The 23,945-nt window shown below is 37.3% G+C and overlaps 3 protein-coding genes across 3 annotated transcripts; all 3 read left to right on the top strand.

Moving 5' to 3' along the window:
- The first annotated feature begins 11,599 nt into the window (after positions 1-11,599).
- On the top strand, positions 11,600-16,085 carry LOC126367109 (cuticle protein 7-like). Its single transcript, XM_050010517.1, has 5 exons — positions 11,600-11,673; positions 11,940-12,117; positions 13,556-13,650; positions 14,552-14,718; positions 15,579-16,085. Exons 1-5 carry the CDS (start codon positions 11,662-11,664, stop codon positions 15,676-15,678), a joined length of 552 nt encoding a protein of 183 aa, XP_049866474.1. The 5' UTR covers positions 11,600-11,661; the 3' UTR covers positions 15,679-16,085.
- An 848-nt stretch (positions 16,086-16,933) lies between these two features.
- Positions 16,934-17,988, top strand: LOC126367111 (cuticle protein 19-like). The gene is made up of 4 exons (XM_050010521.1): positions 16,934-16,954; positions 17,268-17,540; positions 17,661-17,827; positions 17,919-17,988. Exons 1-4 carry the CDS (start codon positions 16,943-16,945, stop codon positions 17,986-17,988), a joined length of 522 nt encoding a protein of 173 aa, XP_049866478.1. The 5' UTR covers positions 16,934-16,942.
- A 5,074-nt stretch (positions 17,989-23,062) lies between these two features.
- Positions 23,063-23,877, top strand: LOC126366965 (cuticle protein 8-like). The gene is made up of 4 exons (XM_050010309.1): positions 23,063-23,074; positions 23,205-23,462; positions 23,545-23,711; positions 23,808-23,877. Exons 1-4 carry the CDS (start codon positions 23,063-23,065, stop codon positions 23,875-23,877), a joined length of 507 nt encoding a protein of 168 aa, XP_049866266.1.
- Positions 23,878-23,945: the final 68 nt, after the last annotated feature.

Genomic DNA, 23,945 nt, shown 5'->3' with positions numbered 1-23,945 from the left:
GGCTCGAGATAAGTATTTATAAAATTAGGCCAAGAATGAGCGGATTGTGCCCAGTTTGTCAATGTCGACAGCAAATTTTTTATTTTCTTATTTTTAACAGTGGTAAATATGTTTATTGTATGTGTGAAATATAGTGCAAAGTATACGAAAAAGTCGTGGGCGTGATCAAATGTATTTGTATCTAAAAAAAATATTGCTACTCTTCTTCTTCTATCGTGTGAATTGTGAAGTGGATTACCAACTTTATCAACCCTGGTGTCAGGGTTATTATTGAGCCGCCAATGGCCCCTGACATGGCTCATGTAACGCCTACGTACTTACATCAGTAAGTAATAACCGGGACCAACGGTTGATGTGTCACTGCTACTATAACTACTCCATTCACAAGAGCGTGGATTTATTTGAAGGGTAGCATTTACAAGATCTGAACGCAAAGCGCCAAATACGGAAGACTCGACTGAAACCCTCCAATAACTTCGCACTCAATTCATCAGGCCAGCTTTATTGTGTGCCATGTGACCGGACCTTCAAGTCAAAGTTCGGTTTCACAACAGCAACCCGGGATAGATATATGGGATGGACATGATGATGATGATGGTGATGACTATTACTACTACTGCTGTTTATGTTACTGTGCTATTGCTACTATTGACAAATACGCCTGGAATTCACGTCATGTAAATAGAACTTTATTCAGTGTATTGTATTTGGGAACAAGTGCCTATTAGTGCAGTTATTCCACATACTATTTCTGACTCGGGTTTAACATATTAATAGTGTTAGATAACCAATTTACTAAAATTTAATAAATTAATATTAGAGTTCATGATTAATAGCGATAACAATAACACTTTATAACACCAATCGTGATTCTAGATTATTCAAGCACAATGTAGCTAATTACTTTCGGCCAGACAGTATCAGATATAATGCGTGCTGTAGATTGCGCAAACGCACAATGATAGTGAAAGTGCAGTCTCAAACTGGAGCGTGTAGGAGTGGCATTACTTCACAAGGACGTCTGGGTTATTTTTATACTTTTACAGACTTTTTTGGATTTATTCATTTAACGTTTTAAAGGGCCTTATTTGACGTCCTAATTGTCAACTGAGTCCGGTGCACTTTTGTAGGCTACCTTATTTATAACTGCAATGTCTTCAGTATACACTCTCGTATTGTATATGAGACGAGTATATTGCATGTGAGAGTATAATTTGGAATCTCTAACCTCTTGAATAACATTTCAGTAATTTTGTTTACATGATTTTTTATTTGACTTCTACAATGGCTTTTGCAGTTCAATAGCAAGTCAAATTAAAGATTTTGCGTGTATTAATACGATTGCGTATTTGCCATTATACTTATGCCTGTTGTAAATAATCGTTTTATTTTTAATTATCATGTCAAATACTATAAGTAGTAAATTGTTCACATTTGATTTATGATTTGAAAGTGAAGTAATAAAATATCTTTAAAGTAAGTAATATCTTGTGAAGTAATAAATAAATAAATAAATCTTCTTTATAACCCCAAGCTCACAATTCAGGCTCAAGAAATATATTATGAAACCGCATTAAATTTATTTTAAGAATAACGTCTCATGTTCTCTCCAACTTGTAACAAAAGACAATCAGGCTTGAAAACGAAATATATACCGCGTTTATTTGAAATATGGCGGTGCAACACGCAGAATGATCTGCACTTAATATCCCACGATTTATGAGAGTTAGGCAATGACCTGAGTGCTAGCGGATAGCGGGCTAGAGAATCATCGAGATAGAACGCACGGGGCGTCAACCAGCGAGTTACTAAGTATGGGAACTAAAGTTGAAATAAAAAGGGAATATTTTTGTAGGACGAACGCACACGTGCGTAATTTGCATTTCTACATTTGTCTGAATATTATTTTTTCCATCGGTAAAATATAAGTTTCTCCCTTCATTTCAGTTCTCACTATTATAAAACTCACACAGTATAACGCCGCTTAGTTGGATAAATATCCTTATGTTGTGACTGAAGATCATTTTATTGGTCCATAGTCACACCGGTGTGGTAACTCGGTGTGACTATGGGTCGGTTGGGGATATCTTCACTGATAAGTGGTTTTAAGTGGACAGTGTTCCTTTACTTAGTGATGATCCACTGTAAACAATGGAACACTGTATCCGTATCCAAATAACAAATGCTTCATTCTTCTCTTCTTTCATTCATTAAGAACCATGTTATCATTGACTATCGGTGTGACCAGAGTCGAGACAGCTACCAGGCGAGAAACTAGAAGCTATTGAAAGGTTTGTTTAGCTCTTGTGTACGCCCGCTAAGGTATTATGAAAAAGAATAAACAGTAAGGAAAGACAGGAAGGTGAAGACCAAGAAGAGCTTACATGGAACAGATTTAAGAGAAGGTGGACGTCGTATCTTATGAGGAAGTGAAAGAGTTGGCCTTTGATAGACAAGAATGGAGAATGCTACACCGGCAAGAGGGTGGCTTATAAATTAGTGATGGGAAGATATTATAATCTGTTTCTTGCCGATCTATGTGGACCCTATCTTACTTGGATACCTTGGTGGCGCCACAAACAAATAAACAGTTGCGCAACGAAACCAGGGAAGGTATCAACTGGATACACTTTATTGGCGGCACCTTCATGGTGTCCTAAATAGGGCCCGTTATCTACGAATAAATATAGATACTATAGAAATAGATTCTAACTCACATCAAGTACGAAACTTGTACCTAGGAAAAGAAAGGTAGTCAATAATCGTTGTATATTGATTGACTGTATTTTTTGCATTAATCGAGTTCGTTTATTCATTTTCATAGTTTATTGCAAAAGCAACAGCACAATACCTATACGAGCATGTAAGTCCTAAATTTTATCGATCATGTTAGTTCTTGGGTAAAAATGTATAAAGCCTTCGGATTTACCAAAATGAATCCTCACACACTGGCACAAGGCTGCTACAACTTTGTATTATTTTAGTTGCAAAATAAACCGAAACATAAACGCTTTATTGCCAGAAGACAGACAGACTCCTAATGTTTTATTCAAGTAGTGCACGCATGGACATTCACCGCGGTGTCCGTGACACGGACGGCATTGTCGCAACGCGCCTGCGCGGTGACACTCGCTCTCACTGCGCGCACGCAGACTGACACAGACCTGTTTCTGATTGACATGTCAAATTCAAATTGTGTCAGAGTTTCTGAGTGCAAATGTTTCTCTAGTTTGGATTTTAATAACAAGTATAACATAAATAGCCTATAATTATACACCCCAATGCTGAGCACACACCTTCTTTGAATGAACTCCACCATGCTGTTCAACTGCGGATTAGTGGAATCAGATAATAATGGAAAATTATACCCCATTTGTACTGTTGCTAAATGTTTTAAAAATGTTTGTATGTTTTCTTTGTGTGCAATAAAGTATATTTGATTTGATTTTATTATTAATTGGGGATGTCCTTAGAAAAGGTTTAATACGATCTACTCTGAACCGGCGTGCGTGTATGAAGCGATTGATGAATGTGGAGGAAGCAAGAGAAGTGTGTCAGGATCGAAGCAAATGGAATTCTATAGTCTCTGCTTACCCCGGTGGGAAATAGGCGTGAGTTTATGTATGTATGTATGTTATTGTTTGATGTAATTATTAGATAATAAATTTGAAAATTATTTCATTTTTGTTAAAGTATCTACAATATCAAAAAACGAAACATCATACTGTTATGAATTCTCATATTTGTCTTAAGTTTACAAATAGAGGGAGATAGAAGAATACTTGCAGCTATTACTCTCCGAGTCTTCACTCAGCAATTCCACCAAAATAGGGATAAACGCAAAAATAACCAAATACATTTTTTATTACTATATTTTACATTATTCTAGATAATCGTTGTCAATAAATTGTCAAATACATATACGTACTTAGACATATTAACGAGTAATTACTCTGTAATTTCCTGCTTGTTAAAATAATGTCGTTACAGTTCAACCATACAATTTTGTCTCGATTACTTGAGTACATTGAAATTGCTTGCAATAGTCAATTATAAGTCTAAAATCCTTTTAAATTCACTAAACAGGTTTTAATATCAATTATAAAAGTCTAAATACCAATTAAAAGGTACTATTGAATGTTTGGGATACTGTCCAATTTTTAAAGTTGTCACTAAGTTGTTAATTGCTGCTATTAAAATTGATTGTTCCACATTGTTTGGAAGAATAAATAAAAAAGTGTTATTATACGGACCATGTCTCTAACGGGACTGTCTAACTTTTAGGCTATTGAGATATGATCAATGATAACAATCATGATTATAATAAGAATTATTATTAAGTATCACACTTTTCCAAGCCATTCCTCTATAGATTGCAGACTAACAATCCAGTGGACAACCCAATTAATAAGTAAATAACTGATTCACCATAATATAAGAGATGCTTATTTGAATTTACCATCAATATTCTTGAATTGATAATCCATACTCTTGAACATACCACCCATACTCTTAAAGTTACCATCCATACTCTTGAAGTTGCCATCCATACTTTTGAACTTATCATCTGTAGTAACTCATTTTACCATGCATATTATTATAATACAAGGAAGTCTGTCCAATTATGTCTGGTTAAGCTAGAGAACCACTGAATGAATTTGCATTTTATAAATAATTGCCTATTACCTACGTCTTCAAACGTTTATAAAGTTTCTCTAGGTAATTCTTAACAAGGATAGTAGGTGAATTCAAATGCATCGCGTAAGAAATCCGGTAGTAACCGCAGGGAGGCACAAGAAACACAGTAATCTATGAAATACCGTACATTTCTATCCCCGCTTCCTCTCGTTAGGCAAATGCACCTGTCGACATACGTAACGCATACTCGGCACTTACGGGACTACTCTTAACTCTGCTTATTTATCTTGTATAGTTATGGTAACAGGTTCAGGTTAGGTAAAAGGACCCCGTAAATCGGGATATGATGACAGAACAGGGGAGTTAAAAAGGCCACATCGAAGCATTTCATCTAAAAGACAATAATGCTTACTGACTGGCAGTAAGTAAGATGTTCCGTGCTAGGGTGGGCACATTAAGCAGTCGGTCCCGGCTTCTATTTACTTAAGTAAGTATATAGTCGTTACATAAGCCATATCAGGAGACATTGGCAGCTTAATAGTAACATTGACATCAATGCTGATGAGGTCGTTCGTTGATCTCACAATCCACACCAGAGAAGAATAGCCATATGGTGACAGGCCATCGAATCAACATGTTCCATCATTATGAAATGCCACAACCAATCAGTCGACTTCTACGAACACATAATTTAACAATAAGAGTTTAGATTTACAATTTTCACTAAAACGAAAGATCCCTACGTTCCGCAGGCACCGCCTGCATTCGTAAAACAGTTAAAACAATTGCAAAGATTTGATGAGGGTGAGTGGAAAAATGTAGGATATATGGATGTACAAAAACAGTATGTGTATTCACCGGGATTCATAAATCTCCGTTGTAACTAGGAAGTGTCTAGATAATGATTCATCGCGCACAACCAATAACACAGAGAAGACTTTTGTTTCCCTCAAATATGCCTTATTAAAACAAAGGGACGCTTTAAAGTGTGAGATTAGATTTTTTTTACTTTCGCACAGGAAGCGGTTACTTTACCATACGACAAAATACATGTTAAAATAAATCGTCCATAAATAGTCAAAAAACGGTAACATTTCACCAATACAAATCCCTTCCTAGTGCAATATAACATCTTAATTACTCGTAAATACAGAACGACAGACATAACAAACAGTCGAGCGAACTCGCAAATGGTAGCCACACTCATAACTATCACGCTGACACTATCTGTGACTAGATACTCAGTTAATAGATCTGTTTCAACGATTGCTCTACTCTGAATATGTTATTCAAAGGAGAATTAGTACGACAAACTACATATAAAGGACATTATGTCAGTCTAATCGCTACATATTAGAAGGGCGTTTAATGTGCGTTATCAGAACCTGGACTATTTGACTTGATTTATATTCGCTTTTATAATTTGGTTGGGTAGAGCTGGGTCTAATTTCTACCCGACTGCGGCGAAGCAAAAAGGAGGGTTATGTGTGTGACCGCTATGTATGAATGCACATGTCCTCTTACTTCTAAAACGGTCGTAGTATGCCAATCTGTCCTAAGAATTCTTCTAATCACCATTCGGAAAAAAATCGAAGAAATATTTCATTATTTCACGCTTTTAGAGCGCATTTTTTTCCGTAGTTGGGTTTTTAAAACAAAAACAAAGTTTATCTATGAATGGAAGAGAAATACATATTAAGCCGACCCTCCATAGAGTGGGATAAAGGCATTGTAAACTTACGTAGAGTATGGACTTTTGTCGTATTGTTTAGCTCATAGATTAAATGTGATTGCAATCTACGCAAATCAATCGAGAGTGATGTTACGGTAGTCAATCAAAGAAAGGAAACAGTGTTTATGTACTCGGCATAAGAAGTTAAACACTGCGTCAACCACTCAAAGCTTACCTAAAGATAAATGAATGAAACAGGGATCGAGTAAAACTTCCATTACTGTATCTTGTAAAACTTTATCTTAGTATATATAGTTTTTTAAAACCGTTTCTAAAACCGAATAAAAACAGAACACGTTCAGCTGTTTGTCTTCTTTGGCATGTTGTAAAATCCCTCGGATATTAAAGGGACAGATTGGGCGTTGGTATTAAAATTATCCACGAAACACTTTATACACCTACCTTTTCATTTTTTACATTTCTTTTCGCACTTTTTCCAGCCTCATCATCTAATTACTAAATCATAATTCAAAACATTTCAACGGAATCTCATTGAACACATTCCTTCATATACGAACGCTGTAATTAGCATCTCCACAGAAATTGGCAGAGGAATGTATTCCATTCATTGTACAAGTATCCTTGAAGGGCCTTGCACAACGTGTGGGCGTCTGATTAATACTCGAAGGATCTCTAATTAGAATGAATGTAACCGGGTAGCTTTGTTAAATAGGCACTTAGTATAGACGCTTGCAAAATAAACGAGCAAGCACGAGCGATCGGGATTTATAAATAAACAAGTTGAATATTTAAAATAAGTACACAAATAAAATACCGAATGAAAAGAAAGCTAGGACTTGTAGGGGGGTTAAAAAGGCCACATAGAAGATGATGTTATAAATCCGCAATAAATGTGAAATTGCAATATTGCTTTTTAGATTAATTGCTTCAGTGTGGCCTTTTTAACCCCCCTACAAGTCCTAGCTTTCTTTTCTTTAGTTGGATGTAGGATTAAAGTCTTACATTTTGTAATTCTTGAAAGAAGTTCGGGAGGGAAGCTCTCAATGCCGCATAGGAAATTCATAAAATGAATAAATGGAAATCTACAGTGACAGCTAGTTTTCCCAAATATATGCACTATATATTGAGAGTAAAACGTTTCGAAACTGTTAATGAAAATCCGAACTCACTACTAGAACCGATTCCGGTTTAAGGATGGTAAATCATCCAATAAATTCAGTAGCCACTTCATTAAGACAACATTCATAAATCATAGAATTTGTATACGATTACGTAGACATTATGCAGTTTACAAAGCAATTTGCAGCTATTACGTCATGTAAAACAAGTTTCGCCTAATAAAGCGGCGCAGGCGCGGGGGCAATGACATCTGATGAGTCACTGCAGGCACTTGACATCCGAGATCCGAACCGCGACAGACGGTTAAGATACTGTTGCACCGCTGCAACTGGCTTTAAAATAATAGGTTGTTGATAGTAAGGCGGAGTGATTAGCATTCGCTTGTTTTATTCACGTTCTGAGGGGTTAAAATGGCCACATCAATGTTGCAATTTGACATTTGCGCATATAAAAGTAAGTGCACAATGCAAACAATTGTCAAATACCAATATTGCTTTCTTAGATGAATTGCTTCGATATGGCTATTTTAACCCCCTGGTTTTTAAATTCGAATTTAGAATTCAGACGAAGAAAAGAATACATTTAGAAGAAAGTCCTTCGTTTGACGCAGACCAAATTCCGTCGATGTGTGCACTTTAAGGAGCCTTTTGTACGTAGCTGCCAAGCGTCATCAGATCCGTGGGAGAAGTGGCGTTGAAGTAGCTTTTAGATAATCACAAAGTAGATACTTATTCAATCGCGAGAACAAGACAGCCCCTTAAAAGTAGTTTGCGGTTAATCTCAGCGGATCTAATTTTAATCGCACCGGTATAACTGGATCCGATGCTATTTGTGGTACAGCTGTATAATGACACAAAAGGAAGGTTACCATTGTCTTGTGGCTACAAATTATTTTTTAAGTTTTCAAAGGAAACCTAAGTACTTACGTAGAATTTTGCACAAGAAGGTCGCCGGCGATAGGTAGGTTATTTTTCCTTGAAGATTTTTTCGGATCTAAGAGTTGTAAACGACCGCTGTGTCATAACTCCCAGAAAAATGAATGGAAACTTACATAACAATAAAATTTTCCTAATAACATTTATGTATCATACGGAGAGATTGATAGAAGGTTTTGAAGGTAATGACTATGGATAGACATGGAAAGGCCTTTATAACTCATGTAGTAAATGGAACAGAAACATAGCTGGCGAGGAGTGGCCGAACCTTCAAATCGAAGTTCGGTTTTGCTAGCCATATTAGAGCCTATCATAACATCGACCTGGGATAGACATTTAGGAGTCGCCGTCACCGGACACGGCTTGGATGATGATGATGATGATGATGATGATGATGATCTTTGTCTACTCCTTTGGGGTAATAGGCGTGATGATATGTGATGTTATGTTGTTTTATGTAGTAAATCATAATTAAATAAAATATTAAGAATGTCATATGCAAAATTCTGCTGAAAAGTTTGTTCTTCTCTCGTGTGGATTGTGAGACCAATGATCGACCTCATCGCCCCTGGTGTCAGGGTTACCACTAAGCCGCCCCTCACGTCCTCGCGTCTGTTAAAAAGCCCCGATTACTCATGTAATGACTATATACACTTACTTAAATAATTAATCTTCTTGTTTACCATGATAATGATTACATTACATCACATTAGTCCACTCTTGACAAAAAGTGTGCATTACGGGAATACCGTTGGAATGTATAATCCCGTAATGTTGCAATGGTAATGGCATTTCCCGCAAATTAAGGCAAACAAGTTCCACTTTCCTTACTTTTACTTACTACAGTTCACTAGTTTTTATCAACTGACCTTTTGCAAACCAGTTTGCAAAGACATATGTGTGGGTGATAATGTAAATGTAACCCCTTATCCGCGCAAGCGCTCTTTCTATTGTTATGGTAATTGTCATGCTATCAAGGTTTCTACGTGCATACATCTGAGGTGGGTTATGATTATTCTCCTAATGGAAGATACGTGTAAGAAATCTTTTAAGAGATTACTTAGGATTTTTGTTCTGTATTTGGCTTTTGCGTGTCCATTGTTTAATGGAAGGTGGAGCAAATTGTGAATGGACAAATTCCGTGCTGGATTTGTTTTTAATGTTTGTTTCCTTTAAGAATACTGTACGATAAAAAAGTACCTAATTACGTATTATTACTTTTTAATATATTTTTTTAATAACATTTATAAAATATTTTAGTAATAATTTTTGTTGGTTTAGATGCCGATATATCCAGAAAAGTTATTAATGCCATTTGCGACAAATTTACAATAAGTCACGTAAAAAAAAACTTTTTTTAGAAGTACCTATTGTGGACTCTGCTTTTCTAAACTTTTCTTTCCACTTCTCTCAACTCTCTCGGTCTTCGTCGTTTTGCCTTTTAGACTCAACAAACTCACGCCCGTAATACCTAATGGTGTTGGTAGAGCCATAAGTAATCAAAGAAAACTAAAAAAAGATCAATCTAGAGAAGATTTCCTACATTATTGTTCTCCATCTCTTTGTCTGTATAATTAAATTCTAAACTTTTTTTTGTTATTTTCTTCATATTACAGTGAACAAAAGGAAACATAACCACAATTTACCTACAGTCATGAGCAATATCATGTACCCACTTTAGAACCCTGTCGCACTATCATATTTGACATTTAATGAGACTGACGGTTTAATTTGTCAAAAAAGTTTATGTGACATGGTTTCAAAGTGTATACCACAACCCTAAATTTAATTTTATCTGCGTTTAATTCAATTGCGTTACAACCATTTTGGTTTTAGCTAAAGCTACATACCAAATATAATAAGCACGACTATTTTCTACCTTAAAACAATATGGTAGGCATATAAAAGGGCCAGGTAGTTCGTTACTAAGCCCAATTTATTATCACACAATCTATCCTTGACACCATTATTGTAAACGGAACTGTTACTATTAACAACTTATTGTCTTTTAACCTAAAGTTGTAAATTTTGTAATTTGAGAATTAGACCACGCAGATATAAGGACTTAATTTATTCTACATTTTATAGATATAGTTCTTGCACATATGGTACACTGTATTTATGATACAGACCAATTCTAAAGTACTTAAAATATATGTAAGGTAGAATTATATGGATACACCTATGTATTTAGTATGTCACCATGTGCCATGTGGCAGTACTTTATATAAATAAATAAGTCACTTAATAGTAGTTTCATAAAGTCAGTAGGTAATAAAAACCGAATATCTTAGATCATAACAGCCTCCGTGGTCTAGTGGTTAGAGCGTTAGGCTCACGATTTGGAGGTCCGAGTTCGATTACCGATGGGGACATTGTCGAAATCACTTTGTGAGCCTGTCCTTTGTTTGGTAAGGACTTTTCAGGCTTGAATCACTTGATTGTCCGGAAAAATAAGATGATTTTGTGCTTCGGAGGGCACGTTAAGCCGTTGGTCCCGGCTATGAGCCGTAAAAACACCTCCACTTACCCGCAGTGGAGCAGCGTGGTGGAGTATGCTCCATACCCCCTCCGGTTGATTGAGGGGAGGCCTGTGCCCAGCAGTGGGACGTATGTAGGCCATTTATGTATGTATGTATCTAAGAACAAATTATTAGTACGAATTAACTTATAACTTATATGAAATCTCTTTTGATTTTGATTTTATTCTTATTTTTACTCTTTTATTTTTGATAACATACAACCAACTTAGCTTAAAGGCTTTAAGAGTTTTGTGCGACTGTCTGTTTGCAAGCGATTTATATCATTTACCTACATTTTCATATAGAATGGGTCGTAAGGTCAATGAACGACGCCTCAACCCCGACAGATATATATTTTTGTAAAGTTATCCTAAAAAGAATTGTATATGAATTCCACCAATATTATTTCTTACCTACATAAAATTTAATATACTTTAAAGTTTTGTTTTTATTGCGTTGTTAAGTTTTAGTATTCCATCATTATAGGTGACTGATTAATATGTTTTTTAATATTTTTATTATCTGTTTCCAGGTAGGTCCACCCTAAGCCCTACGATCTAGATCAGTCGCGGGCAGCGCCCACTAGATATATCTACCTAGGTTGGTTTCCTGCGCATACGACGGGCGGGACACGGCCCTGTACCTATAGGACATATAGACACCGCCTCTATAAAAGCACCGGTTATCTTACAATTTGGCACACAAGCCCTAGAGCTTAAAGTGAACTGTGCTAGACTTAAACAACGTTAGGAAAATGTTCGCTAAGGTAACGCGTTTTGTGGTTTCTAAAGTGTTTGTGGATTTTGTGTCAAAGTTCACTTTACCTTTAAATAGGCCTTTGTTTTACAATATTATTTCAATTCTTAATATTTCGTATTGTTTTCCATTCGACTTTTTAACTTATTTGGGTTCTTTTAAACAGTATTGTACTGCATCTAAAGTTGATGCGGGGAGATAATATGTGCCAAGCAATTATATTATTAGGCTGTTTATATACATAAAAGAAAAGCATAATGGTCCGTTTTATTCCAGGTGATCATTGCTTGCGCTTTACTAAGCGTAGCCTGCGCAGGAGTGATCGCTCCGCATGGCGCCCTCTCCGCTCAGAGCATCGTGTTGGGAGCTCCGGGCATCGGCCACGCGGTAGCCGCCCCGGCCCTCGCAGCACCCGTTTTGGGAGGCTATGGAGCCCTGGGAGGCTTGGGACTAGGTAAGAAGCAGCTTGTAATCTCCTCTCTTGCGGGTTGTAAGATCAATAATACACATCAACACTAGCAACTTGTAATGCTGAATTCATAAAGGCGCTAGCTGTGGGTGCTAGGTACTAGATTTTGTTTACACAAAAATGCAATCATTAGCAGAGAAACCTTAACCTGATGGCGCGGATTGATACCAAAGTCCTGCCCCGAAAATCTTCGTTTATCTACTTTGTGTGCACTGAACTTAAATTAATATCTTTACCTAAGTGTTTCGTATTTAGATGCAGGCTGAATGGTTAAGCGAGGACTAAGTTCTTCAAAATTGTTGATCATTGCACTGTTTCGTATGAGTACGATTTGTGTATTGGCTTACACCATGATCACCAAACTCTGGATCTTGGTTTCGGTTCCCAGTACAGTTAAGGAAAGTAACCTTTCTGAATTTACTGGAGTCTGGACGTTTGTGATCATTTTTTTATTTGTTTTTGTTTTTTTATTCGTATGTATATGTCCTGTATATATTACGTTTTGTGCAATTAAGAATTATTTTCTTTAGCAGCAGAATATTAATTTAATGATATTCGTATAGTTAAACTTTCATGTAGAAATTGTTACGATCAAATTCGAAAATTTCACCTATTATAACTAAAGTTTATAGCTCGTAAAGATCGCAACAATTACAATACTTAATTGGTCACAATGTCATATTTCTTAGGAAATGATTTCACTACTCTACTTGATAATTTGCGTGTGATTCCTGCATTGGCATGCAAATATGCAGTCATTGACCGCACGCATAGTAACATGATACACGCATATTATTAATTTGAATACATGCGTTAATTAGTTTCTTCCTACGGTAGAGTGTTAACAGGGTAGATTTAGATTTTTTCCGCGCATGGTTAAGTACCTATATTCTAAGTAGTCCTTTTATTCTAAATTTTATATTTCGACAACATATCTTTTTGAACATTCAACATACATAAGACCACGCTTTTTTCACATTGGGATCAGCAAGGACAATGGAATTAAATTAGCTACCTTCAAAATTTTCAGATAGGCATGGTTTAGAGTACGAAGTAAAATCCCTAAGGATTTTAGCCTATGTCACCGTTTTGATAGTTAAAAGTCTGATAGCTTATACGCAGGATAAGGTGTCTGATAACTGTAAAATAACAAATATTTTACTGCACACGCAGGAAATAAAAAATATAAGAAACAAAGAGAAATAGAGAGAGTGGTGATAATCGCTTGTGGACTAGCCGCCAGATAAGTTTTGGATAGGCTATCAGACAGTAATCAGCATGACTGAAGTCTACTTCGAAGAACTTATTCACCCTAATTACCTAGATATATTCCATATTTTATCTCTTGTTTCGCATAAGACTGCTTGTATATTTCTTCTATGAGTATGGTATAGCATTGGTATTGATGTTAGCGCGGTCGCAGGTCACGGCGGGTTGGTTGCGCACGCGGCGCCGGTGCTGCGCGCGCCTATCGCGCACGTTGGTGTCGCGCACGCCGCTGCCCCTGTTGAGATTTATGTAAGTTATACTTAGTTTTGTTTATTAATATCTCCACCAATTTACAACGTAGCAGCGTGGTGGAGTACCTGTGCTTCTACCACCTCCGTTTGATTGAAAACATCAATGGAATGTAATATTTGTGTTTTATGTTATTCACAATAATAATCATGTTCAATCATAAAAAAGAAGTGTGCCAACTCTACTTATAAATAGAGTTGGGAGTAAGTGCAACTATGGATAGACACTTTATTAGATCCAGACACTACCAAACCAGAATTCCCGTTCAATTTTTAAAACTAATAAAATCTGAATCGTGTGGGGTTGAGTTGGGTATTCCACCAACCCTTAGTAGAGCAGCGTTTAGTAGAGAGCCACACATATTTTTTCTACTAAGCGATATTTGGGTTAAATCTCAGTACTTGCTTACTTCAAGTTCGGTACTTGCACCAATGAGTTATTAATTTCTTAAGTGCAATTTTCTCTAACCAACTGCGTTATTGATCATTATAGACGACAATATGCCACCTATCACGTTGGTCCAACAGAAAGCATGGTGATGTGTGGGTACTAAGTACATCTTACCTTTGACTATCCCAATTCGCATATAGTCGTGAGCTGGTGTTATGTGTGTTGATATTTGGACCCTGGCTTCTCCCCATTGATGAGAAGTGCTACGCCTATGCTTAGCAGTAAGACATAGATCATCATCATCATCATCATTATCCTTCTGCCCTTATCCCACTCTAGGTGGGGCCGGCACAGCATTTATTCCTCTTCCATTCATTTCTCACACACATATCCTTGTTTACACAATCCATCCACACTTTCTTGAGTCGTCCCTATCCATATTCATGGTCATAACTTTCGTTAATGCAGTAAGACATATATCGGCTATTTATATTTGATGATGTCATTCCAGGCCCACCCCCGCTACCAGTTCAACTATGGAGTGGCTGACGGTCACACCGGCGACCAGAAGAGCCAGTGGGAGGCCCGCGACGGTGACGTCGTGAAGGGACAGTACTCGCTGGTCGAGCCCGATGGCACCGTCCGTACCGTCAACTACTCTGCCGACGATCATAATGGGTGAGTTTATTGAATAAGCTCATATGCTGATAGTCACACCGGCGACTGGAGTGCCAGCGGGAAGCCCGCGACGTCGAAGGTACAGTACCCTCTGATGGCGTCCGAGGTTACAGTGCGTCAACTGCTTTTCTGACGATCATAATGGGTGAGTTTATTGAATAAGCTCATATGCTGATAGTCACACCGGCGATTGGAATGCCAGTGGGAAGCCTGCGACGGCGACGTCATGGAGTTATAGTACCCTCTGATGGCGCCCGATGGTACAGTACGTACCAGCATCTACTCTGCTGACGATCACAATGCTAACGATGTATGCTGACGGTCACATCGGCGATTAGAATGCCAGTAAGAGGCCCGCAACGGCGACGTCGTGAAGGGACAGTATTACTTGCTGATTAAGCCAGATGGTACCATTCGTACCATCAATTACTTTGCTTACTATCATAAGACAGAAGTACTAGGTCATTGACTTTACTGTTCGTATATAAAAAGAAACTGCAGCACAGTGCAAAAAAAAATTAGGCTATTTGGTAAAGTTGCGGCAGTATATACATAATACAATACTTCTTATAACACTTTTTCTATATCGGGGCATTAGTTAATTTTAAATATATGACAGAAGACAAAAATAGCTAGATAAGCCTACTGATATTAGGTACTAATATGTAAGTACTTAGGTTTGTCAACACTTAATGTAAAAGCTCATGAAACACAAAGGTGGCAAACAAAACGTTCCGGAGGGAAATTACTGGCTGTGCGTCTTTGTGTATATTAAACGATAAACTCTGAATCTTTAAGTGACTTAAACACTCATAAAATTGAATGGTGTAATAGTAATGTTAATCTCTATCTATCTTCAGTTTCAACGCGGTTGTGAGCCGGGCAGGACACGCGGCTCATCCCGGCGTCGCTCCCGTGGTTGCCGCCCCCGCCTACGGACACGGCCACCTCCTCGGATAGACCACCACCAACCAACCACGACGATCTATTTATTACCTAATTCTAGCCTAAGACGGACGGAAAGACAACGAGGTCGAGGCAAAGTCTAAGCTGGAAGGCACAACGTTTCAAAGGCTGCCGTTAGACGGTCAATCTAGAGCTATCAATCAGGTCCAATGGCAGCGCAAGGATCATGATCAGGACTGACTGTGTAAAGGCCGCCATAAAGTGTACCGGGACTCACGGCCCAAATTAGTTAGTTACCCTACCTTTTCAAAGAGTAACTGTTGTATTATAATTTTCTTATAGTTTGTAAGTCTTATTTCAATTTTCGAAACTTTTAGTATTGTAAATTACGTTTATTGCGTACGCTTTTATGAAACGTTTGATGCCTTAAGGGTGCTGCTAAGGCTTTGGTTTTGTGACTGATAATTATGTAAAATAATATAATACATCATATGAAAATAATGGCCGAGTGGTTTTTTTTATTGCATAATATCGGATTTTTCCGGTTTCGCATATAATATACATGACATTATTTTGATTGATTAGAATGATAGTAAAACAAAAGTGCATGTAAGAGAAGTTGGGAGAATCCTATGTCTTAAAGACACATTCCCTAAATACTGCACAACATCGTTTTGTCTATTTTATTGTCTACTAACAAATAAAGATAATAATAAAAAAGTATCCAATTAAGCGGTTGACAAGCTTATCAACAATCACCAAACAATACTATGTTAGTGACATCGTAACGAAAACTTTGAGGGATGGTTCAGGCCATAATTCTGGGTTGATACGAGTATCAAGAAGAAATTTCTATCGCAAAAGTATGGATTGGAAAATAATTAAAAAATAAGGAAAAGTTTCATGAATTTTTGACTGGAAATTCCACTTGATATCAACTCAGAATCATGGTCTGAACCATCCCCCTCAGTATTCGTTACGATGTCACTAACACCCAGTATATTAAACCATCAAACTTATAAACTCAAAACCAATTCCCTGCTTAGTAACAAAACATTATAATTATCGCATACGACAGCTAAGTGAAGTGAGTTATGAAAGATTAATTTGCAACCATACCTTTCATTACAAAATATAAAGCATGTAGGATCAAAACACACCGAATGTGATTGAACAGGTTGACAAATGGAACCAGTTTGCTACCACGTGTGGTTATGTGCAACCTGACATGTGTATGCATAAGTTTTGAGTATAAATACCCGAATCGAAATTTAATCTACATCATTCATTAACAAAGTTCAATCGAACAACCAACAAAATGTTCGCTAAGGTAAATTATATTTATGTTTATTAAATAAAGTCCTAAGGCCACACTGGTCCTTAAAACATTTTCAACTCCAAACCCCATTGTTTTACGGTGGTAATCAAGTAGCTAATAGTTTTTTTTAATTTCAAATAAAAAGTAAATTCGAGAACTTATTATGAGGAAAGAACATAACGCATGATGGTTCCTTCTCGTAACAATGAATTCCACCAACCATTTGAATTTCGAACCAAGCTGGCCTTCGAATCGATGTACCTACTTTTTCGAAATTTAAACAAAGAAGACACAATATTTAAATACTTATATTTTTTCTATGCAGGTAGTAATCCTCGCTATCGCAGTGTCAGCGGCTTGCGGCCAGCACCACGGTCATAGCCACGGTCATGCCACCTCCTCCCAGTCCATCGTGCACCACCACGTCTCCCACGAGCAGCAACATCACGCCCCACTTGTCCACCACGCCCCGATCGTCCACCATGCCCCTGTTGTCCACCACGCTATCCCCGTCGTCCACCAAGCCTTCCCCGTTGTTCACGCCGCCCCCGTACACCACGCTCCCGCCCACCACGAAGAACACCATGAAGAGCATTATGTAAGTTCTTTAAATATTTTCATTGCTATCGTTATTTGGAATGCAAAGGATTATATGGATATCAATGATTCACTGTTATTGGTTTTCAACAAATATTAATTGACACATCTGGTTTTACAGTCTCACCCAAAATACGAGTTCGCGTACTCTGTGGAGGACAAGCACACCGGCGACATCAAGTCGCAGCACGAGTCGCGCGACGGACACCTCGTGAAGGGCGAGTACAGCCTGCACCAGCCCGACGGCTCCGTGCGCACTGTCAAGTACACCGCTGACAAGCACTCCGGGTAACATAAACAATATACACCTGTTGATGACCACACTTACTCATTCCAACTGCTGTTACATGTAAAGCTAACTACATGTTGTTTATTTCAGCTTCAACGCGGACGTGCACTACTCCGGACACTCCCAGCACATCGAGCCTCAGCATCATCATCATCATTAAGCCGCGCCCTCATGTTGTAACCTTACCTGTTATTGTTGAAACTGTAAATAAATTAAATAGTATAAATAATATTTTATTTTTCGTTACTTTTCAAATCCAACCACCTACTCATAAGTTATGGAAATACATTATCGTATTCGATGCCTGAGTAACGTAAAGAAAAGAAAATAAACATTAAATATTTGTTATAGATAATGGATTATTTTATATATCACTGTCGATCTAGATACTAAATAAAATCTGTCTAAGTTGAACACTGTTGGAATAATTTGACACATGCACCATGCTCTCTTTGAGATCTGTGTTGGAACCCAAAGAGGGCTGCAAACAGTAATTATTTGTTGGGGTGAAATAATTCCGTAAGTCATTGACGTTATATTCGCGTTCGTCTATAATGAATCTCATGTACGAAGCTGACAGACATCAGAATAGGATAACATAACTGTTAGTAAGTAGTAAGTTAACATGCAGTACCTCTTATTCTTTACATATTTTTGAGAATATTAAATGCATGTTTTTGAGACTAGATGAATGAGGAGATGCGAAGATGAACCAAAGTTCTTTTAAAAATAAACATAAAATATTGTTATAAATACAATTTAGTCATTTGGCTGTCTAATATCAGTTCCCAGACAGATAATTTCCTCAGATTTTTTTCTTTTTTCTTTTTTTGATGTGACTTATTGTAAATTTGCCGCAGATGGCATTGACTATTTGGCCGGACAAATGGGGAGCGCTGAAGGCTCTCACCCGGTACAAAGTTTAAGACAACAGACCTGAGGGTGTCCAGTTGGGCGCGAACCTCGGCTCAGGGCGTCGACTGAGAGAAAAAAAGAATTAATCGACCCTAATGGGTCGATAGCGATAATCGTCGACCACGCCGGCGGGGTCGGTATCGGGGTCCTTCTTCCACAGCAGATGCATCAGATATGGTGAAATAGGTTAAAGAGACAAGGAAAGTCGACATCTATCAAAATTTTATGTAAGTATGCATAGAAATATGTATGTGATAAACATGGGATTTCTCCCCTTATAGGACAGATTGGACTGTCCTTACATCATGCACTGTTGCGACAGGCATGTAAAAACTGGTATTGGTTAGATAATTATTATGTTAGTGTATTTCATTTTAATTTTATTTTAGTTTATTTTCATTGTATATTGGCCCCGATTCCTGCAGACATCTTTTAATTTTGCTTTGGGTTGTACCTGTCATTTTCTTGTCCGCCGAAAGGGAAAGGGACGGATGATTGACAGCTCTTGGTTTTAGGAAGAATGAGTAAATAAATGAATAACCCGGGCGAATTTTTAGACGGTTGTTTTAGATTTGTGCTTAAAATTGACGTGTGTTCCATAAATTTTATGCTTGTCGATTACCCGTCCCTTTCCTTTTCGGCGGATGGGAGGGGGATGGGAGGATGACAGATATAACCTAGAATGAAATTGGATGGTGTTTGCAGGAATTAGCACCATTATATCATTTAATTGTCATTTCATTGTGTTTTTCTTTTATTTTTATTTTTACTGTATTGTGTCAAAAGTATTGTATATGAGCCTTATGTTGCTTGAAATAAATGTATTTTATTTTTATTATTATTTTATTTTATAATCTATACTTATAATAAATCTGTAGAGAGGTCAATTCTGTACATTAAATATTTTTTCAAAATAACTATCAGGGGGTGATAAGTGGTCGATACTGATGCCAAAAATGCAAGCAGTAAATTTTTTGTCTGTCTGTCTGTCTGTCTGTCTGTCTGTCTATCTGTATGTTCCTTATAGAAACAAAAACTACTGGACGGATTTTAATAAAACTTGATACAATTATTCTTCACACTCCTGGACAGGTTATAGTATACTTTTCATCACGCTACAATCAATAGGAGCAGAGTAGTGAAGGGAAATCCTTTTGTATGAAAAATCTAAACCACTCAAGTTAGACGTTTGAAATTTGGCATGGAGGTACCTTAGATACCGTAGAGGTGCACTAAGAAAGGAATTCCCGAAATTCTTACGGGAACGGGAATTAGCGGGAAAATCCTTTTGTATGAAAAATCTAAACCACTCAAGTTAGACGTTTGAAATTTAGCATGCAGGTACCTTAGATACCGTAGAGGTACACTAAGAAAGGAATTCCCGAAATTCCCACGGGAACGGGAATTAGCGGGAAAATCCTTTTGTATGAAAAATCTAAACCACTCAAGTTAGACATTTGAAATTTGTCATGCAGGTACCTTAGATACCGTAGAGGTGTACTAAGAAAGGAATTCCCGAAATTCCCACGGGAACGGGAATTAGCGGGAAAATCCTTTTGTATGAAAAATCTAAACCACTCAAGTTAGACGTTTGAAATTTGGCATGCAGGTACCATAGATACCGTAGAGGTGCACTAAGAAAGGAATTCCCAAAATTCTCACGGGAACGGGAATTAACGGGAAAATCCTTTTGTATGAAAAATCTAAACCATTCAAGTTAGATGTTTGAAATTTGGCTCGCAGGTACCTTAGATACCGTAGAGGTGCACTAAGAAAGGAATTCCCGAAATTCCCACGGAAACGGGAATTAGCGGGAAAATCCTTTTGTATGAAAAATCTAAACCACTCAAGTTAGACGTTTGAAATTTGGCATGCAGGTACCATAGGTACCGTAGAGGTGCACTAAGAAAGGAATTCCCAAAATTCTCACGGAAACGGGAATTAGCGGGAAAATCCTTTTGTATGAAAAATCTAAACCACTCAAGTTAGACGTTTGAAATTTGGCATGGAGGTACCTTAGATACCGTAGAGGTGCACTAAGAAAGGAATTCCCGAAATTCTTACGGGAACGGGAATTAGCGGGAAAATCCTTTTGTATGAAAAATCTAAACCACTCAAGTTAGACGTTTGAAATTTGGCATGCAGGTACCTTAGATACCGTAGAGGTACACTAAGAAAGGAATTCCCGAAATTCCCACGGGAACGGGAATTAGCGGGAAAATCCTTTTGTATGAAAAATCTAAACCACTCAAGTTAGACATTTGAAATTTGGCATGCAGGTACTTTAGTAAACTTAAAGCTTAGTTGCAACAGGATATTACAAAATTCCCACGGGAACGGTAGTTAGCGGGAAAAAACATTTGTATGAAAAAATCAAATCTAAATAAAAGGAGAAACTGACTGACTCACTGACTGACATATCAACGCACAGCCTAAACGGCTAGATGTAGGCACTTGAAATTTGGAAGGGTTAGGTACCGTACATAGCTTAGGTACCGTAGAGGTGCACTAAGAAAGGAATTTCCGGAATTCCCACGGGAACGGCGTAAGATAGACGAAACCGCGTAAGATAGATGTTTTCAATTCAATTCAATTAAATTATTTATTGCATTCCATGTAGTACAATGGGGTGTTACATAGGCATAGGAACTAAAACATGGACCCTGTAGGGCACAGCAACGTTGAAGGGAAGAGAGGATGTGTGTATTAAAATTAAAACTCAATGAACAATCAATTAAAAAAAATCAATTCAATCAATTGATTATTTAACTAGCATGCATGCATACCTTAGTAAATATAAAGTTTATTTTTGGCTGTATTTTGAAAAATGGGAGTTATTGGGAAAAAAATTGTATGAAAAAATCTAAACTGCATAAGTATGCACTCCCACACACACAAAGATCTCTCTCTTATATAACACGCCACGCGGACGAAGTCGCGGGCAAAAGCTAGTATTAAAATAAATGAAGTTATATCCTTGAATGCGACTTATATTTAAAACTGTAACTATTGAAGGCTAGAATAGGTTTATCACAAAAATCTTTATTTAATGGGGCCCCATCCTCATTTTTCATAGAAGCACCAACTATAGGCGTGCCCGTGTGAATTGGTTTGTGGTTTAAATCTTTCTATGTGTGCCAGTTAAATAACTTATTTGAACTAACGAGACTAACGGGATGGGCAGAATAGTCATTTGATAACAAATAAAGTAACACAAATCTATGTCTTTAACAAAATATAATCAGTAATAAAATTCTGAATTTAAATATTCAGCCTTTTTTGAGAGTTACAAGTAAACGATTTGGACTTAGCACTTCAATACGAATAGTATTTTACGCTTGATTGCACAGCGATCAAAAGAGCCCATATTATTATCCTGTTTAGATTTTTGATTGTTTTTCTTAGTAAGAAAATACAGGCACTGTTTTTCCTTCCGTTTGAATCTTCATTATGGTGATATATCTAAGATCATTGGAGGATTTTATCGAACAATCAAGTACCTACTAATTAGCTAATTTCCATTGCTCTTACTATACTGGTTATATTGTCAACTTTGCGTGTCAGCCGTCGATTATATTTATGTATGGGTGCTTCGGAATTCTACGACAAATATTGAACGTGTAAGTAGTAAATTATTATTTTTTCACAGATATGTAGTTTAATGCACAAAATATTTTAAATAATTATTTAAAAGGTCGAGTTTATTCAACAACAAACGTTAACAGCGATATGGCCACAACAAGTAATTTTAAGAATTAAGGATAGCCGATAAAAATACGTAATTAATGTATGATTATACTATTAAAATAAATTAGGTCTATTGGTTTTCTGCAAAGGCACGATAGGTTTTTATATAATCAAGTTACGAACGATAATGAAAATCGATGAAAAAACTCATGGGTAGACATATGCTGCTCACCATGTCATTGGTGTTGGTTAATTAACCTGTTATCTATAGAAATCCGATCCGCCGGATGATGTCCGTAACGTGTTACTATATGATACAAATATTTAATAAGTAACTAGCATTATTACGTGTGCAAAATACAAAAAGTCGTTAGATTGATTGCATTAATGACTAAATTAAGTATGTGTCATTATTAATAAAAAATAAATAGGTAAATTAAAAGGAAACATCACTGTAAACTGGTTTGAGTATTAAAAACAAGATAATGATAAATGAATGTCATGTTCATTGCCAAGTCCGTAAAACACGTTTCCTACCCCGCATATTTTGTAAGCTTTTGAGTATAAAAGCTGAAATATATTTCTTATCAGTGTCATTTCGTACGAAAGTACAACAGAACACACAAACGAAAATGTTCTCTAAAGTGAGTGTTAATTAAAAAAATACATTATTTTCAATCTAGAATACGAAAAATTATTTTATATTTCCATAAAATACTATTAACAACAGTGAAGTAATGTAATATAAATAAAGATTTGTGTTTATTTGATCAGATTGTAATCCTCGCTATTGCGCTGTCGGCGGCTTGCGCCCAGCACCACGGCCAGGAGCACGGCCACGCCTACTCCTCGCAGTCCATCGTGCTGCACCAGACTTCTCACCCCCACCACGAGGAGCACCACCACGCCATCCCCGTCGTGCACCATGCCATCCCCGTCGTCCACCACGCTGTCCCCATTGTTCACCACGCCGCTCCTATTGTCCATTCTGTCCCTGTTCATCATGAGGAACATCATCATGAAGAACACCACGTAATTTGAAAATACTTTATACACAAATTCTTGTAGTGGCTATCGAATGTCCAATCTCCAAGCTGTTCATTTGTTTTTGCAGTCTCACCCTAAATACGAGTTCGCATACTCTGTGGAGGACAAGCACACTGGCGACATCAAGTCGCAGCACGAGTCGCGCGACGGACACCTCGTGAAGGGCGAGTACAGCCTCCACCAGCCCGACGGCTCCGTGCGCACTGTCAAGTACACCGCTGACAAGCACTCCGGGTAACATAAACAATATATACCTGTTAATGACCACACTTACTGAACTCAACTGCCTGTTACATAAAAGCTAACTACAATACATGTTGTTTATTGCAGCTTCAACGCGGACGTGCACTACTCCGGACACTCCCAGCACATCGAGCCCCAGCATCATCATCATCATTAAGCCGCGCCCTCATGTTTTATCCCTACCTTTTATTGTTGACACTGTAAATAAACTAGGTTATAATTTAA

The sequence above is a fragment of the Pectinophora gossypiella genome, chromosome 5 (genome assembly GCF_024362695.1).
Source record: "Pectinophora gossypiella chromosome 5, ilPecGoss1.1, whole genome shotgun sequence".
NCBI classification, from domain to species: Eukaryota; Metazoa; Arthropoda; class Insecta; order Lepidoptera; family Gelechiidae; genus Pectinophora; species Pectinophora gossypiella.
Note: the sequence above shows the minus strand (reverse complement) of the source record. Positions and strands in the feature narration are given on the sequence as shown.